The 20222-nt window shown below is 42.5% G+C and overlaps 1 protein-coding gene across 1 annotated transcript in view; it reads left to right on the top strand.

Moving 5' to 3' along the window:
- Nucleotides 1-20222, top strand: part of LOC149266363 (fumarylacetoacetase-like) — a 308380-nt gene that overhangs the window by 237541 nt on the left and 50617 nt on the right. Inside the window, exons 12-13 of the mRNA XM_089395970.1 lie at nt 9686-9782; nt 10016-10144. Coding sequence (XP_089252096.1) covers nt 9686-9782; nt 10016-10144 — 226 coding nt within the window. The remainder of the gene's footprint in view (nt 1-9685; nt 9783-10015; nt 10145-20222) is intronic.

Below are 20222 nucleotides of genomic sequence, written 5' to 3'. Positions count from 1 at the left end.
GCATTCTGAATCTCTTTAGAATTTCTATAGCGTATCTTTCTTGTCCAAGGAAGATCTCCCCATTCTTTTGCCAAACTTCCAACCCTAGAAAATAATGGATCAACCCCATGTCCTTCATGTCGAATTTAGCTTCAAGATTCTTCTTGCAATCCTGGATGAGCTTGGATGACCCAAATAGGAACAGGTCATCTACATACAATACCAGAATAAGTGGTTCATTCTCTACCATCAAATAGTAGAGATTGGGATCAACATCACTCTTGACAAATCCCAACTGCTGCAAGTAACTATCAATCTGACCATACCATGCTCTGGGTGTCTGCTTCAGCCCGTAAAGGGCTTTCTTTAACCTGCAAACATGAGTTTTCTCCCCTTGAGTTTCGAAGCCTTCGGGCTATTCTATATACACCTCCTCTTCTATCACCTCGTTCAAGAATGTGTCTTGACATCCATTTGGTGAATCTCCCATCCCATTTGAGCTGCTAGGGATATAACAGATCCGATAGAGGTGTATCAAACGACTGGGGCGAAGGTCTCTTCATAGTCTATTCCTTCTTTCTGAGCATACCCCTTTGCCATGAACCTTGCCTTGTACTTCTTTGTACTGCCATCTGTGTTGATTTGGGGTAGCATCGGATGTAATCTAGCCACGAAAATTGGTGGAGAGGCTAAAGCACATGAGATCTCCAAGATCCAGAAATGGTTTGGGCAGATTCTAACTGGTTTGGGAGATATTGAAATAATTTTTATTGTTAATGGAGTTCCTAAGTCTAAACTTAGGAAAAATAAAATATTAATGGGTATTAATATAAAACTGGGTTAGAAGGTTCCAATAGACATGGATCAAGCCAAATCTAATCTTAGTCGTTGATTAGAGATGTAATCTCGGCCATTGAAGGACCTACAGGAAAAGTATAAGAGGAGGCTTGAGGGTCAATTAGAGAATACACTAGAGTGATCAGTGATTCGATTTTCTAGAGCAGGGTTTGCTAAGAAAAGTCGAATCAGTGATCAGTTTGCAGCGAGGGGCAGTGAGTACTGGACAGAGAGGAAGAGATAGTACCGAGAGACTAGCGTAGAGGTAGACGCAGAAGCCAGAGCAGGCCATGCAAAGGCTAGTTGAGATAGCGCAGAGGCCAGAGGGCTTGCGTCATCCACGCAAAGGGCAGCAGGAGTGACGCAGAAGGTCGTAGAGCCTGCGTAGTGCCTCAAAGGGCTGATGCAGAAGGTTTCAAGGTTGACACAGAGGCCAGGAGGGCTTACTCAATGCTTTAGTTGTGCTGGAGAGGGTTTCGTGGGGCAGATTTTCTGAATATCTGCTTCCGAATAGAGGTATTACTGTCGGTTATTTTTCTCTATTGGGTGAGCCAGTTTGGTACCCCATTGTACTCAAAGATATACTACATAGTAAATAAACCCTTAGAATTGCTACACCGGTTTTCCCAAGTTGGGTTTTTCTAGGGACGAATTGTCCAAAAATAACAGTGTCACTTGTGTGTTTGCTATTTATTTCAGTTGTTGATCTGTACATGGCTGAGATTGTATTGTGTTTATTTCGATGTTTATATGTTTTAAATAACTTGTTTGTAATTAACAAGTAGGAGAAATAAACCAAAAGAATACTGATAAAATTTCTAACGGTTAGACCTAGAAATTTCAACAATCTGTAGCATACTTGATCTTGTAGATCCACCATGATCCTACAACTAATTTATCTTCTGGTCTAGGTACTACTTCCCAGACATCATTCGTCATGATGGAGTTGTATTCTTACACCATGGCATCCACCCATACTTGGTGTTGAACAACTTCCTAAAAGCTACAGGGTTCTTCAGCTTGAGCTACCAATGCCCGGTATCTATCTGGTTGGCTACGCTGCCTATTCTCGATTCTAGGAGCTCCAACAAACTCCTCTACGTCCCTCAGTGTTTGTCATACTTCTCTGCTGGTTCTACCACTGGTAGTGGGAGGTTCAACCAACTCCTCCTCCTAATCCTCTCATTCCATCTACTGACAACTATTTGCATTTCCTCCTTCTAAAGAGATACTAGTACTGGTCACTGTACTCTGTTGATTTGGGGTAGAAATGGATGTGCTCTAGCCATGAAAATTGGTGGAGAGGCTAAGGCACATGAGATCTCCAATACCCAGAAAGGGTTTGGGCAGATTCTAAACAGTTTGGGAGATATTAAAATAATTAATATTTTTAATGAAGTTCCTAAGTCTAAACTTAGGGAAAATAGAATATTAATGTGAATTAATATAAAATTGTGTTAGAATGGTCCAAAAATCATGGATCATGCTAGATCTAATCTTAGCCTTTGATTAGGGACTTAATCTCAGTCGTTGATTTGTCAACGAGAAAAGTATAATAGGAGGTTTGACGGTCACTTGGAGAACATAACAAGAGATCAAGATTTCGACTTTCTGGGGCTTGGTTTGCTAAGAAAGTTGAGAGAGTGATCAAAGTTGCAGCTGAGGGGCAGTGAATACAGAAGCAGAGAGGCAAAGATAGCACCGGGAGGATCAACGTAGTATCCGAAGAGAGGGACACAAAAGTAGCCAAGGGTTCACGCAGAGCCAGCCAGGAGTTGCGCAGTGCCTTAGAGGGCCAGCGTGGGTGACACAGAGGGCCAGGGGGCTAACGCAGGCCAAGCCAGAGTGACGTTGGGCTAACGCTGGGCTAGAGAAAGGATGACGCAGTCCCTAGAGGCTGATGCTGGGGTTTCGTGGCGAAGATTTATTGTTGTGGAGCTGCCAAAGTGTTTATCCGGGGTTTCAGCCGGAATATCTGCTTCTGAGTAGAGAGGTACTACTGCCGAGATTTTTCTCTGTTAGGTGAGTCGGATTTGGCACCGAGATTGTATTATGAAACTCCTTAATAAATTAAATCCTCAGATAGGTGCATCGGTTTTCCCACATTGGGTTTTTCGATGTGATAGATGTTTTTCTTAACTTCCTAGCAGAGTAGTAGCAAGGAAGGGGTGACGCAATACCTGCATCATCAAGATTGAGCCAAGAAGAGGCTGCGCAGAGGCTGAGGGAGGCAAAGACAGGCTCACGCAAAAGTGGGGAGGGCTAACGCAGTTCGCTGAGGAAGCTGATTTGCTGGTGCCAGGATTGTGCAGAGCCTAGGAGCTCTAACCTTAAGTTTGTTGGGGTTTAAGAAGCTGTGGGTAAGTTGCAGAGTGGAGCTGGTGGGGTACTGTAGTCAGAACAATACCTAATAGGGCAAGGCCAAGGAGGAGGGAGTTGCTACCGAGGGTTTTTAGCCGAGAAATCTGGATCAGTGGTGCAGCTGCACAAACGATCAGAGTGGGGGCATCTCGACATTGGCAGAAGGGTTTCCAGGAAGGAAATTGAGGCTCAGAGGGAGTCACACCAAGAATTTCTAGGAGGGAAGTAGAAGAGCAGCGAAATGGCACTACACGAAATAAGAGACCAGGACAAACTAGACGGAGCCTCAAACTTCGTAGTCTGGAAGGCTAGAATCTTATTCGTACTTGACAGAAATCGTGTCAAGCACTTTGACTTGAAGACGATAGTGGTCCCAGTTTAGCCGACTGATAACGATATGTACGAGGATGCAATGGCGAGGGCTAGGAGTATCATCCTTGACGGGGTCAAGGATCATATAGTACCACATATTGCCGAGAAGAACACGGCGAGGCCCTAACGAAGTTGTATCAACGTACTTCCGTGCAGAGCAAGATGCTACTAGAAATCAGCTGCGATCATACTAGATGCAGAAGGGAGAACAGATCAACCCATTCCTCAATCGATTGAATGAGATCCGGGATCAGCTGAATTCCATAAGGGCAATGCCGGATTCAGAATTGATGGTGAGAACAGCCCTGAACGCAGTCTCAGAAGACTAGGAGGTGTTTGTCCAAAGCATACTGGGCAGGGCGACCCTTCCAGATTGGGAGGAAATGTGGGCTGCTCTTCGCTAAGAAGAGATCAGAAGGCTGAGCAAGGCAGGAAGCAGCATCAAGGAGATGAGAATCGAGAAGGAGGAGGAGGATGCTTCCCTAGCATCTGAGGGAAAGCAGGAGAAACGGAAGAAGGAGGACCTCTCCAAGGTCAAATGCTTCCACTATGGGGAGCTGGGTCATTATGCGACCCGGTGTCCAAGGAAGAAGAGTAAGGGAGAGGCCTCCGAGACCAAGGCAGCGCCAACAAGGGCAGAGAAGGAAGTGGAGACAGACGATGACTATGCCATGAGTGCTCACACTCCACTTGAGCAGAAGTGGGGAGACATCGAGCTATAGTCAAATGGACTACAGGCGATGAGGGGCAGGATCCTTGAGGTATCCAACTTCTTGGATTACACCTTGCTACGGGAGCCTCTAAGAGGAGTAGCAGTACTGGCAATGTCAGTAGAGATGGATGCGGATGGAGCGACAGAGGGAGCTACAGTGCAGGATTCCCAAGATAGCACGAGGCTAGCAGGCTGCAACAGTGCGAGAGGCATGGGAGTGTTGCACCGATGCAGGATGGCATAGAGAGGTGTGCAACAGTGCGACATGCATGGAGTTGTTGCAGCAGCGCAGAGGTCAGCGAGGTAGCACTTGTTAGTGACAAAGCGAGCTTCAGCATCAAGAGTGTTTCTAGCCTGACGGAGATGTCAAAGTTGGGAGATCAGTTACTTACTTCTCAGTAACTGAGTTGCAGTGCAGCAGTTAGCAGTGGTAGTGCTATGGGCAGCACGATGCAGCATGATGAGAGGGGTTGCAGTGCAGATGCAGCAGTGGCAGTGGCAGTGCTATGGGCAGCGGCACGGATGCAGAGGGAGTTGCAGTACAGATGCAGCAGTGGCAGTGGTAGGGCCATGGGTAGTAGTACAGGATGCAGCAGTGTAGATGATGGGCAACAAGCCTAGCATCAGCATAGGGACCGATGCCGGATGATCAGGGTGATACTCAGTGAGGAGTATTACTAGAGCATAGTCCTTGCTAAGAGGGAGTGGTTGATTTGGGGTAGCATCGGATGTTCTCTAGCCACAAAAATTGGTAGAGAGGCTAAGGCACATGAGATCTCCAATACCCAGAAAGGGTTTGGGCAGATTCTAACAGTTTGGGAGATATTAAAATAATTAATATTTTGAATGAAGTCCCCAAATCTAAACTTAAGGAAAATAAAATATTAATGTGAATTAATATAAAATTGTGTTAGAATGGTCTAAAAGTCATGGATCAAGCCACATCTAATCTTAGTCGTTGATTAGGGACTTAATCTCGGCCGTTGATTTGTCAACGAGAAAAGTATAAGAGGAGGCTTGAGGGTCACTTGGAGAACACACCAAGAGATCAAGATTTTGACTTTCTGGGGCTAGGTTTGCTGAGAAAGTTGAGAGTGATTAGAGTTGCATTTGAGGGGTAGTGAATACAGAAGTAGAGAGGCAGAGATAGCACCAGGAGGATTAGCGCAGTAGCCGGAGAGATGGACGCAGATGCAGCCAAGGGTTCACACAGAACCAACCAGGGCTCACGCAGAGGCAACCAAGAGTTGCACAGTGCCTCAGAGGGCCAGCATGGGTGACGCAGAGGGCTAGAGGGCTGACGCAGGCCAAGCCAGAGTGACGCTGGGCTAACGCTGGGCCAGAGAGAGGCTGACGCAGTCCCTAGAGGCTGATGTTGGGGTTTTGTGGGGCAGATTGGAGCTGTGGAGCTGCAGGAGTGTTTATCCCTAGCATCTGAGGGAAAGCAGGAGAAACAAAAGAAGAAGGACCTCTCGAAGGTCAAATGCTTCCACTATGGGGAGCTAGGTCATTATGCGACCCAGTGTCCAAGGAAGAAGAGTAAGGGAGAGGCCTCTGAAACCAAGCCAGCGCAACGAAGGGCAGAGAAGGAAGTGGTGACAGATGATGACTGTGCCATGAGTGCTCACACGCCACTTGAGCGGAAGTGTGGATACATTGAGATGTAGTCAGACGGACTACAAGCGATGAGGGGTAGGATCCTTGAGGTACCTAGCCTCTTGGATTAGACCATGCTACGGGAGCCTCGAAGAGGAGTAGCAGTACTGGCAATATCAGTAGAGACAGATGCAACTAGAGCGATAGAGGGAGATACAATGTAGGATTCCTAGGACAGCACGAGGCTAGCAGGCTGCAACAGTGCGAGAGGCACGGGAGTGTTGCACCAGTGCAGGATGGCACAAAGAGGTGTGCAACAGTGCAAGATACATGGAGTTGTTGCAGTAGCGCAGAGGTCAGAGAGGGAGCACTTTTCAGTAATAGAGGGAGCTTCAACATCAAGAGTGTTTCTAGCCTGACGGAGATGTCATAGTTGGGAGATCAGTTACTTACTTCTCAGTAACTGAGTTACAGTGCATCAATTAGCAGTGGTAGTGCTATGGGCAGCATGATGCAACGTGATGAGAGGGGTTGCAGTGCAAATGCAGCAGTGGCAGTGGCAAGGCCATGGGCAGCAGCACTGCTGCAGAGGGAGTTGCAGTATGAATGCAACAGTGGTAGTGGCAAGGCCATGGGTAGTAGTACAGGATGCAGCAATGCAGATGATGGGCAGCAGGCCTAGCATTAGCACAAAGACTAATACTGGGTGATCAGGGTGATACTCAGTGAGGAGTATTACTAGAGCATAGTCCTCGCTACGAGGGAGTGTTGATTTGGGGTAGCATCGGATGTGCTCTAGCCACGAAAATTGGTGGAGAGGCTAAGGCACATGAGATCTCCAATACCCAGAAAGGGTATGGGCAGATTCTAAACAGTTTGGGAGATATTAAAATAATTAATATTTTTAATGAAGTTCCTAAGTCTAAGCTTAGGGAAAATAAAATATTAATGTGAATTAATATAAAACTGTGTTAGAATGGTCCAAAAGTCATGGATCAAGCCAGAGCTAATATTAGCCATTGATTAGGACTTAATCTCGGTCGTTGATTTGTCAACAAGAAAAGTATAAGATGAGGCTTGAGGGTCACTTGGAGAACACACCGAGAGATCAAGATTTCAACTTTCTGGGGTTGGGTTTGCTAAGAAAGTTGAGAGAGTGATCAGAGTTGCAACTGAGGGGTAGTGAATACAGAAGCAGAGAGGCAGAGATAGCACCAGGATGATCAGCACAGTAGACGGAGAGAGGGACACAGAAGCAACCAAGGGTTCACGTAGAGCCAGCCAGGAGCTGCGCCGTGCCTTAGAGGGCCAGCGTGGTTGACGCAAAGGGCCAGAGGGCTGACGCAGTGCCTCCAGAGGCTGACGCAGGCCAAGCTAGAGTGACACTGGGCTAATGTTGGGCTAGAGAGAGGCTGACGCAGTCCCTAGAGGCTGATGCAGTCCCTAGAGGCTGACGATGGGGTTTCGTGGAGCAGATAGGAGCTGTGGAGCTGCCGTAGTGTTTATCCAGGGTTTTAGCCAGAATATCTACTTCCGAGTAGAGAGGTACTACTGCCGAGATTTTTCTCTGTTGGGTGAGCCATATTTGGCACCCAGATTGTATTTTGAAACTACTTAATAAATCAAACCCTCAGATCGCTGCACCGATTTTCCCGCATTGGGTTTTTCTGGGGACATTAGTCCAAAAACAACGGTGTCACTTGTGTGCTTGTTTCTATTTCCTTCAGTTGATGATCTGTAATGTGTTGAGCATGTACTTGTATTTATTTCTAGTATTTACATGGTAAATAACTTGTTATTTAACAGAACAAGTAGGTAGGAATAAATCAGTAAAGTGCATGAAGGGTTTCAAATGTGTCAGACTTAGAACTTCCAACATACTCGATCCAAGTGTCTGTCCTCCTTCCCGCCCTGATGCTCTTGGACTAATGGAACATTTCCTAATTGATCTTCTGCAGGTATCTCATGAGATTTCCTGAAAGCTTTGTCCTATGAAAATTCCTAGACTCGATGGAACCCCTACTGCAGCAAATCTGAATCTACTTCACCTACTTGATTTTTAAATTACATTCATCATGTTATTCTTCTGAACACTTAAGCAAATTACTTCTACAACCTACACTAATTAAATATTTGATATCATGAAACAAAAAACAGAGGAAAGAACAAGATACATAGGACACTTATCTTTGGACACAACAGTACCCGGAAAAACCCAATTTGGGAAAACCCGTGTAGCAGCTCTGAGGGTTTTATTATTATGCAGGAGAAATATCTAAATACAAATCTAGGATGTTCATCTAGCAATCCTTTACAGAGAAAATACTAGCGGAAAATCTGAGTGAGTTTTGCCTCACTTCACTGGGCAAAATTCCGGCTGATACAACACAAGATTGGCTAACCCCATTTAAGCAGCTTTGTAACTATTTTCTCGCTAGGAACTATTTTTTCAATCATAATAAAAACTTTAGGGTGCAATTCAAGGTGTTTTTGCTTAATGATTTGTGGAATGTGCTGACTATGGGCATCTCTTTGTTGTGCTGAATATTGGTAAGATTTTTTTTTTCATTAAATGGAGATAGAACCATACTATTGATAGTTTTGGGCTAATCTTAAGTGGTTTGATTCCCCATGTGATCTAACAAATTATTTTGAGATAAATTCATAGTGCTTGCAGGTACTTCAGTCTTTGGCCTCCAAGTTCACAAACTTGGGCAAGAATCATTGTTGCTTGGATTCCAAATATTTATATTGTGGATTAAATCTTCGCTAAGGCCATAGTATACATTGGGGTTTCTAAAGTATGTTTAGTCATTCTTCAAAGGAAAAAACTCCATAAAATTATTTTTCTCATAATCTCTTGCATATCATATAAGTTAGTCAATCATTCAAGCAGCAGGGGTCCATTTAGTCATTTGGTTCTAATTCATAAGAAACAAGGATTTGTGAGTCCATTAAGGCACTGGTCTCATAATAGAAAATCTAATTTAATCATAATCTTGCTTAACTTCAACCAAGTGGCTAGGCTACTCATCCGTGTCGCACAAGCAAGTTGATTCTCAACTTGCTTTTCTTCACTTCATTCCATAGGGACTACCCCTCATAGCTTGTTGTTGGGAGACAACTAGAGTGGAGTGGGCGAGGGTCAAAGTGATAGCCCTCGTCCTAAGTGTTGTCGCAATGCTTGTACAATCCGGGTGACAACAGTACCTATTGATAGATGACCCACCTTCCTTCAAGCAAAATGCTAGATGGGAGAGAGTGTTGACGGGAGAAATAAGTGGAGAGCTTTGACATAAATCTATCTGAAGACCATCATAGGGCTGCTCGTTGGTTCACTGTCAAATGAGGAGAAAAAATTTATCCTATGGATTACCCACTTTTGGTGGATAACAGTCTCTTCATGCTAAATGAATGTACCTCATGTTCTGTATTAAGAGAAAGCGATGTACGATACGTGAGAGAGAAATCAATACAATATGATGTTTAAAGGATATTTGTGTTCCTGTGGTATAATTTTCTGTGTCATGTTTTTTTATGTTCGTTCACAATTTCCAACAACATCTAAAAGAAATTCAGTGCTGAAAAAGTGACTGAGTGTTCCATCTACCTACTAAAGTATCTGAATAAGACATTCCCAGTTGTTTCCTACATGCTCTTGCGGCCATGTCTATCTGTTCATAATAAGTAACTATCTGAGCTAACAATAATGCATAATGGGAACCATCAAATGCACTTTGTTTTGTGGTAACATGGTTGTTTATATTTGCTGCAATGTAGAGTGAAGGAATATCAACTGATTTCGTAAACTAATCTTTTGTGAATCAGATACTGGACAATTGAACAACAACTTGCACACCACACCATCAATGGCTGTAATTTGAGACCTGGTGATTTGCTAGGATCTGGAACCATAAGTGGGCCTGTAAGTCATTACTTTATGTTCCAATTGCTTTTTAGACATTCAATCTGCCAGTGTTGATATGGTAAGTCAAAATATGGGTTTGATTTCTTCTGTTGAAGTTTTGGAGTTGGCCATACAGTTAGAGATCTTAATTATCATTACAGAATTTAAATGTGAATCAGTATTTATGGTTTGATAGCGTCCTCAATTTTGTAGTACAGTGTCTTTAACTGAGTTACTTTTTAATGATGCAGGAGCCTGATAGTGTTGGTTGCCTGCTAGAGCTATCATTAGATGGGAAGAATATAGTGAAACTTGGAAATAACCTAAATCGAACATTTCTGGAAGATGGCGATGAGGTCATTTTAACAGCATGTTGTCAGGTTATGGCATTTCCACCTTATCAAGTACTGGCCTCTGAAGTATGAAGTTGCCTAAATGTCAAGATAAATCTTCCCTTCATTGTTTCTCTCTATCAATCTGTAAAAAAAATAAAATCATTACACCAAGAGAAGGGAGGTGCATTCTACAGCCCAGTATAGATAAGATGTGTAACATCTGTGCATATAAATCAACACAAAAATAATGAAAATCCATAATGTGAATATATATATATATATATATATATATATGATTGTAAATCGTCTTAATTTTTAAGTGTAAATCCATCTTAATTCTGGATTTTTTAAGCACCAATAGATTCTTATCTCAATTTCTTTTTTGGTCTGCCCCGGTGCTTAATAGTTCTCGAGTTAAGATGGATCTATGCTGCTAGTTAGATAAAACCACTATGTGTCACAATGCTATTTGATAGGAATGGTGTACAGTGACTTCAAGAAATGCCAATCCAATATTCTGCTTTTGCGTCTATTTATTTTATGTTTGCATCCTTGCTAGTATGAAACCACAAGTTCAGTGCCCTCATTTGTTTTATATATTTCATCAGGTTTAACTTCTTGCCATTAGAAAATGGCATTACCTGAATTTCGATTAAAGAAAGATTTTCGTTAACATTGACTACGAGATTTACAGCAGTGAAACATATTATATCAACATCTTATCCACCCAGGATATATTGAACTACAGGGGACGATAAACAATATGTACTACTGAAATATAAAATGAACACCTATTCCAAATGTGATAATGTAGACGCACCCTGTTTGCCAAAACCTCACTTCCGTAAAAATCAATAGTTGCCCAGCAACCAATCTTTAGAAAGCTGCATTTTCATCTTCAAATTTGATAGGAAAACATTGTTTGCTAAAGAGATTTTACTAGTTATATCCAAAATTTTGTTTCTAATTCTGACCCTTGTTAATCTTAGATTGCTAGGCTGCCACTACCTGTAATGTTTTGTCAATCACCAACTATTACATCATTTATTATAGAATATAGATAGACCTGTCAGAAAATAAAATAAAAAAATAATGTGTTGCAGAATATCCTACTTGTTTCTCTCAGGGTATCTTATGAAGTCCAGAAGATTGATAGCTTGCTTCATTAGGTGAGAGATATGTTTTGATTACTCAGATCAGAATGGGAACTTAGTTGACAAATCCCTTTGGTTCCTAGTAGTAAAGGATGATTTTCAATACCCATTCCACTGATAACAAAAATTTAATAAATGTTATGTCATATATTAAAAGTGCCATTGTTCTACATGGTGAGCAAAACCTACTATAGATATATATAAACTCATATAATTTGTGCTTGTATAAATAGCTAATACTATATAGAGTGTACAACTACATAATATAGATCGTATGCATGTGTACATTGCAGCAATCTCGTTAGTTACTTGCATATTTGCTATTGAATTTTCCTCCATGTGAGTAATTTTTGCATTGTTGTTTTCTGCCCATATCTACCATACGTGTCCATTATAATGGTTGTCAATTAATAAAAATGGTAAAAAAGAATATTGCGAGTGAATATTGAATGCATGCTGGTATGTCTCTGCTTTCTTGATGGCAGGCTTTCTTCAGCCAGGACCTTTCCCTTCCATAGCGAGCAATGCATCAGAATGGGAGGGAATAGTAATGACGGAAGAAAGGAAAGGAATAATGTGAATAACAATAGTGGAGTAGAGTAATTGGTGGACAGCCTTGTCAGGGTAAAGAGTTACCCTGCCCCTGTTGGTTTGAAAGAATACGGCCACTTCCTCTGTCTTCATCATAGTAAGCCAGCCTCCAACCAAAAGCACATTGATTCATCCATCTATCCGGGAGCTACTACCTCTGCCCAGCATCTCCATTATGATCAGCAGTGAGCGTCCATCTGCGAGACTAAGTCTTAGCTCCTCATGAGTGAAGTCGCTCCGTAAATGCTGCAAACCTAGAAGTGTGTCTCATCCATAAATCACTTAGATGAATGTATGCCGCTCCTTGGTGATACCATTGAGTGTTGTACAGACCAACTCATTGTCTGATGGTATCAGTCCAATGGTTGCAAGTTCATCTCTGACCATCTGAATCCTGGTGAGATAGGATGTAATGTTCTCACCCTTCTACATCTTGACCATCCTTAGCTTCTCCTTGAGAATCATTTGTTGATTCTTAGATGGATCCTCATACAACGTCACAATGACATCCCACATGTCCTTTGTTGTATTCTTGTCTGCAATATACGGAACAATATGATCCCGAACTCCATCTTGGACCATCCTTTTGTCTTTGGTCATCTCCTTCTTGAAGGTTGCCAGTTGTTGTGGATTTGTTGGTTCAACTATTATTGTTGTCACCAATTCCTTCAAGTCGTGTCATCCAAAAGGAATTGCATCCTGGCCTTCCAGATGCCAAAGTTAGAGGCCTCGTCTAATTTGTCCTAATCTCTGGGTCCTGCTACGACCATCTTTGCGAAACTCAAATAAAATGGAGAATTATATGCTGAAAATCTCCTTCTCCTTCTGGTAAACTAACTCAGCCTTTCTCCTGCACTCGCACTCCCTACTGGAAATGTGCAAATTTGCGCCTGGATGATTCACAGTTGCCTTCTGGTGTCCTTCCCGAAACTCACACTACCTATTATTCCTCCTCTGGACAACTCGCTCTAATTCCGGATGTCCTTCTCTAGTACTGGCACATGCACCGCTAACCCTGAAATTCGCATTGGCTGGACTATCAAGCTCACTACGTCCTTTGCTGCTGGAAATTATGGCCTCCTTTCCTACAACTGGAAAACTGTAAACCCTCTAAGAATTTCTAGAAATTCCCTTTCTGTGTGCTTTTCTCTTCCTTTCTTACGCTGATCTGCAACTGCAAAACCCTTGTTGCAAAATCATTGCGCTAGATCTGCTCTATGAATCTTTGATCTGCTCACCGGAAACCCTCTCCAACAATCCTACTGTTTGTTGCTACTACTCCTGAGACAAATCGAGCTCTTCCTTCACCATGAATTGGAAATCAGTTTTCTGCCTCCAACAATTCACACTGCCTGGTTAGCCTGCGTAGATCTAAAATTTTGTGCTTCAAATCTCCCTTTGAAACTGCACAATTTCTCTTGCTTTCGCCTAGATCCTCTGATCGAATCTTCTTCGCTCTGATACCATGTGAAAATTCCTTGAATGCAATTATTACTCTCCTAATTGAAAGCAATTTATTGTCTTCTGTTAATTATTAACAACAAATAGCGAATAATTCACAATTGCATTCTTCACCATAAAAATGTTGCGGAAATAAAACTGGAACTAAGAAAATAGATGCATACACAATAAAAATAGACACTGTTATTTTTGGTCAATTCTCCCTAGAAAAACCTCGAAGGGAAAACCAGTGTAGCGAATGAGGGATTTAATATTATGTAGTAAATATAGAGAATTACAACTGCTAGCCTTTCTAGCTTAGCTCCAGTAATTTATCTCCATTGGAATATACTAGTAAAATCCTTTTCCCTCTCAGCTACTCGATCTGGCCCTCTCCGGGCATCTCACACCTCCTTGACAATTTGCACTCCCTGACAGGGAAATTCACCCTGCTGTCTCGAAAAAATTGTTTTGCCTTGGAACCACCTCCAGTTGAGTTTTCCTGCCTTTCCTTGCCTCAGGAAACAATTCGCTCCGCCTCACGGGACTAGATTCAGGTACTAGCAACTAAATCGATCCTCCTTTTGGCAACTCGCATTGGGGTTTATGGCTAACTCACACTGCAGAATGCGGCCTCCTCTGTTGGATAATTCGACCTTCTGTCTTGACCTTGGACCATTGGAAATCCTCCTAAGAATTTCTCTGAAAATTCTCATCGCTGCAAACCCCATTACTGTCTCTTCCCTAGCTTCAATTGCGCCCTTGTTGAATGCTGCAAACTAGGTAAGTCAAACTGATGTTAGTTTTTGATGAGTTTAGTAGCAATAGATAGGTGTTCTAGTCTCGAAATGTGTATAAGAGGCTAAGGAACAAGATATCTCCAAAACACAAAAAAGGTTTCAAGAGAAAATCTTGGGAGACACCTTAATTAAATTAATTAGCCATCATTTAAAATATTTCGTAAGTCTAACTTAGTAAAAGTGATTGATTAAAGTTAATTAATTAGGGTAGATCAATTTTTCTCTAGAGGCTTCTATTGATGAAGTTAATTGATCTTAGCCATCCATGGAGATTAAATCTTGGTCATTGAGACTCCAACGAGAGATTATAAGAGCAAGTTGAAGGGGCTTGGAGAAGACACAAAAAATAGTTGAGGAATTCGACTACCCAATTGCAAGTATTCAGTAGGGTGAAGTTGAACCTAGGGAAAAGACAGTAGCGGGGCTTGCAATAGTGAGAAGTTTTGGAGAAATTCTCAAGAGGTTTTCCAGTGGTCCAGGGTCAAGACAGGAGGCCGAATTATCTAGTAGATGAGGTTGTGTTCTGTAGTGCAAGAAAGCCAGATTCCTAGTTGGTGTTTCCAGAAGGGGCATTGATTCAATTGCTAGTGCCCGGATATATTTTTGGGTGGTAGAGCGAATTGTTTTTAGAGGCAGAGGGAGGCAAGAGGACCTGCCTGGAAGGGTTCCTTAGCAAAATGAATTTATCAGAGGCTACAGTGCACATTTCTGGTTAGAAGTGCAAGTGCCAGGAAGGAGTGTGAGTAGCCCAGAAAGGACAGATCAAGTTGTTGTGAGGAAAAACGATTTTCCCAGTATATTTCCAGTTGAGATAAATTGTCGGAGCTAAGCCAAAAAGGCTAGCAGTTGTAATTCTCTATTTTTTTTGCATATTAATAAAACCTTCATTTGCTGCATTGGTTTTCCTTTCGGGCTTTTTCTAGAGACTATTGTCCAAAAATAACCGTCACTTTTATTGATTGTGTGCATCTATTTCTTAGTTCTAGTTTTTATATTTCTGCAACATTTTTATTGTGAAGAATGCATTAGTGAATTTATCGTTATTTGTCATTAATAATTAAAAGAAGACAAATAAACTGCAAATAGTTAGAAGATAAATCTCCAGTTGTTGCATTCAAGGAATTTTCACAAATGATTGTGAACATTCTTAGACTTGAAGGAACCCCTATTGCAGCAAATTTGAACTTACTTCACCTACTTGATTTTTAAATTACATTCATCAAGTTATTCTTCTGAACACTGAAGCAAATTACTTCTGCAACCTACACTAATTAAATATTTGATCTCATGAAATAGAAAACAGAGCAAAGAACAAGATACATAAGACGTTTATTTTTGGACACAATAGTCCCCAGAAAAACACAACGTGGGAAAATCGGTGCAACAGTTCTGAGGGTTTTACTATTATGTAGGAGAAATATCTAAATACAAATCTAGAATGTTCATCTAGCAATCCTTTACAAAGAAAATACTGGCGGAAAATCTGAGTGAGTTTTACCTCACTTCACCTGGCAGAATTCTGGTTGATCCGACACAAGACTGGCTATTTCTGCCTCACCTCTTCAACCATCTACGTCAACTTTCCTAGTTGTTCTGGCAGTTCTGGCTGTTCTTGACAGTTTCGGCTTCTGTCCTCTGCATTAGCTTTCCGACTATTCTAGTAGTTTCGGTTGTTCCCATTAATTTCGGCTTCTGCCCTCTACGTCAACTTTCCGAGCTGTTCCGGCAGTTCTAGCTTCCGCCCTTTGCGTCAACTTTCTCGGCTGTTATGGAAGTTGCCGGCAGTTTCGAATTTTTCCCTCTACGTCAGCCTTCCTGACTGTTCCACCAGTTCTGGTTGTTCCTGGCAATTCTGGCTTCTGCGTGACAGACAACTTTTCTGCTCTGCTGGCTCTCTCTGGCTCTCTGTTTGTATTCTCCGAAAAGTCCTCCCAGATTCTCACTGCCCCTCTGCTACAGAATGATCATTTAATTCGAAATCCTTAGCAAACCCTGCCCTAGGAATCAAATTCTTGATCAATCCGTTCTCTCTGTGTGTGTTTCCAAATGAACCCCACGCCTCCATTTTATACTTTTCCTGTTGAGTCTTCAACAGCCGAGATTAAGTCTCTAATCAACGGCTAAGATTAAAACATAACTTTATCTGCCTTCTATATCATTCTCACCCATATTTTGATTAATACCCATTAATATTTTAATTTTCCTAAGTTTTGACTTAGGAACCCCCTTAAAAATATTAATTATTTTAATAACATACAATCCAGGTGGAATTTCACCAAACGGTTTTTGGGTTCTTTAGAACTCATATGCCTTAGCCTCTCCACCAATTTTCAAGGCTAGAGCACTTCCGATGCTACCAAAAACTAACACTCCCTCTAAGCGAGGAAAGTGCTCTAGCAACAATGCCCAACTGCATGCTACTCTGTTTCTAAAGCATCTCCCTTTCCGCATTGTTGCTGCCATCAACACTGTGTTGTTGTTGCTACTGTATTGCTACCCATGACAATGCCATTTCCACTGTTGCATCTGTACTAAAACTCCCTCTCAAACGCTGCATCTGCTATGCTGCTAGCACTGCCACTACTAACACTGCATCGTACTGTAGCTCAGTTGCTGAGAGAAGCAACTGAAAAACATCCAAAATTAGTTGACCTTAACTGTGTTCAACATAATACAATGAATGTCGTAATTTGACTGCTACTGATTCTGACCCTCTAAATCTTCGATGCTGTTGCTGACTCCTGCACTGCTGCCAACGTTGCTTTGCGCTAATCAGTCTCTGGTCCCAAGCTACTGCGTCTGTCCTCCAAACAATCCACTGCATCATATGACACTAAGTCCATCTCACTACTGTTGAATCTTGGGTTCCCGTAGCAAGGAATTGATCCAAGAGGTGGACTCAAGGATCCTGCCCACATGTAGTCCTCTCGACTACAGCTCAATATCGTCGCTTCTCCTACCTAGAGATCTATGGGCACTTATGGCAAACTCATCCTCGTCAATCTTTGTTGAAGCAGCGTTAGGATCTTGTTTCTCATCCTTGTCCTTCAAAGGACACTGGAACGCATAGTGGTCCATCCCGCCACAACTGAAACATTTCACCTTTGAAATGTCCTTTCGCTTCGGCTTTTGTTGTCCCTTCGATGCTAAAGTTGCGTTCTCCTCCTCCTCCTCCTTCATCTTTGTGCCACTCGCTCTACTGCCACTAAAGTTGACCTTCACTAGGTCCTTCCTTAACTCCTCTTGTTGAAGAGTCGCCCACATCTCTTCCCATGAAGGTAGTTTTTCTCTGCCCAATATGCTTTGGACGAAAACTTGCCATTCATCCGAGTCTCCATTCAGGGCTATCCTCACCATCACGGTTGGCTGAGGAGTGGACCGCATTGCAGTGAGCTGGTCTCTAGTGTCCTAAAGACATTGAAGATGGTGGTTTACCCCTTCTCCTTTCTGCATCAAAGTCTGTTGCAACTTCTGCTCCAAATACATCTTCCGCTATTCGGAAGAGCCTTCATATGGTGACGCCAAGGCTTCCCAGATCTCTCAGGTTGTATCCTTGTCCTGCAAGTGTGAGACCACATGATATCGAACTCCATCGACAATGAGCCTCTTTGCCTTCCCCTGTTCGGCCTTGTACTTCTTCTTTTGATCGTTGTCAGCAGGAACAACTACAACACTTTCGACGTAGGCCTCGAGATCATATTCCTCCAAAACAGCTAAGATTTCGGTCTTCCATATGACATAATTGGAAGCTCCTTCTAACCCATCATGCTCTCTGAACCCATGCGGTGCCATTTCACCCAACTGTCAAACTGACTCCTCTAGTCACTGCTTAGCACTGTTTCTGGCAGAAAGTTCTCTGAGGATAAAATTCCCCTTATACGCGTCTTTGTTCTTTTTTGGCGGATTTTTGCCCGAGTAGAAATTGTGCTGAGGCTCTGCGTCACTCCCTCTGCCTCTGCAAACTCACAAATTGGAAATCATACCTATCTATTGTTTCACTCAAAGAGAGATTTCCTCGGATCTGCTTCTCGACAAGGATTGCACAATCCCTTCAAGGGGATTCGAATTGCTGCCAAGTGAAACTTTCGGCCTCACTACTCAGTACTGGATCTGCTCTTCCTGTTTCAAAATCAATGCTCTGATACCATGTGAAAATTCCTAGACTCGAAGGAACCCCTACTGCAGCGAATCTAAATTTACTTCACCTACTTGATTTTTAAATTACATTCATCATGTTATTCTTCTAAATACTGAAGCAAATCACTTTTGCAGTCTCCACTAATTAAATATTTGATCTCATGAAACAGAAAACAGAGCAAAGAATAAGATACATAGGACACACTTATTTTTGGACATAATAGTCCCTGGAAAAACCCAATGCAGGAAAACTGGTGCAGCAGTTATGAGGGTTTTATTATTATGTAGGAGAAATATCTGAATACAAATCTAGCAATCCTTTACAGAGAAAATACTAACAGAAAATCTAAGTGAGTTTTAACTCACTTTACCGGGTAGAATTTTGGTTGATCTGGCATAAGACTGTCTAACTCCGACTCTTTCTGTGTCACCTCTTCTGCCCTCTATGTCAACTTTCCTGGCTGTTTTGGTTGTTCCCAGAAGTTCTTGCTTCTTCCCTCTGCATTAGCTTTCCTAGTTGTTCTGGCAGTGCCCTGCAGTTTCAGTTGTTCCCAACAGTTCTGGCTTCTACCCTCTGTGTTAGCTTTCCCTACTATTCTGACAATTCTGGTTGTTCCCGACAGTTCCGGCTTCTGCCCTCTGCGCCAGCTTTCCCGGCTGTTCCCAGCAGTTCCAGTTGTTCTTGGCAGTTCCAACTTCTGCTCTTTATGTCAGCGTTCCCAATTGTTCTGGCAATTCCAACTGTTCCTAGTAGTTCCTGCTTTTGTGTGACAGGAAACTTTTCTGCTCTACTGGCTCTCTCTGCCTCTTTGTTTGTATCCTCTGGAAAGTCCTCCCCGATTCTCATTGCCCCTCTGCTGCAGAATGATCACTTAATTCGAAATCCTTAACAAGCCCTGCCCTAGGAATCGAATTCTTGATCAATTTGTTATTTCCGTGTGTGTTTCCAAATGAACCCCAAGCTTCCATTTTATACTTTTCCTGTTGAGTCTTCAACGGCCGAAATTAAGTCTCTAATCAACAACTAGGATTTAAAGATGATTTGATCTGTCTTCTAGATCATTCTCACCCATATTTTGATTAAGACCCATTAATATTTTAGTTTTCCTAAGTTTGGACTTAGGAATCCCATTAAAAATATTAATTATTTTAATAAAATACAACCATGTGGAATTTCACCAAACGGTTTCTGGGTTCTTTAGAACTCATGTGCCTTAGCCTCTCCAACAATTTTCAAGGCTAGAGCACTTTCGATGCTACCAAAAACTAATACTCCCTCTTAGCGAGGAAAGTGCTCTAGCAACAATGCTCAATTGCATGTTTCTTTGCTTCTGAAGCATCTCCCTTTCGACATTGTTGCTACCACCAACACTGTGTTGTTGCTACTACTGTACTGCTACCCATGACACTGCCACTGTCACTGCTGCATCTGTACTACATCTCCCTCTCAAACGTTGCATCTACTATGCTGCTAACACTGCCACTGCTAACACTGCATTCGTACTGCAACTCAGTTGCTGAGAGAAGCAACTGAAAAACATCTAAAATTACTTGAACTCAGTGTTGCAGGAAGCGCCCCCCCCCCCGGATCCTAGGCCGGAATCGCGTCCCGTACGGAAGCGTTCCGGAAGCGTCAAAGGAAGCGCGATTCCGTTTTTTCCGAAGCACGATTCCGCAATTTTGGAGCGATTCCTGGTTTTTGGGAAGCGTTGCCCCCGAAGCGCGCTTCGGAGGGCGCTTCGGGCCTCCGGAAGCGCCACACTTCGGGCCCGGAAGCGCACGCTTCACGAGCGCTTCGGAGCGCTTCCGGAAAAATCCGCGCGGGCAAGGAATGACACTTCAATTTTTTTTAATTTTTTTTAAAAGTTAACTTAACTTGCAATGAGGGGGTGGGTTAGGGTGAGTTTAGGGTGAGTTTAGGTGAGGAATGAAAAGCATAAAGCTCCCATTCATTCCTCATTTTCTCACTTTGAGTTTATGAGAGTTGGAGAAGAGAAGAGA

The sequence above is a fragment of the Pinus tabuliformis genome, chromosome 6, assembly GCF_031772625.1.
Source record: "Pinus tabuliformis cultivar Carrire ecotype Pingquan chromosome 6, CPIR1, whole genome shotgun sequence".
NCBI classification, from domain to species: domain Eukaryota; kingdom Viridiplantae; phylum Streptophyta; class Pinopsida; order Pinales; family Pinaceae; genus Pinus; species Pinus tabuliformis.
Note: the sequence above shows the minus strand (reverse complement) of the source record. Positions and strands in the feature narration are given on the sequence as shown.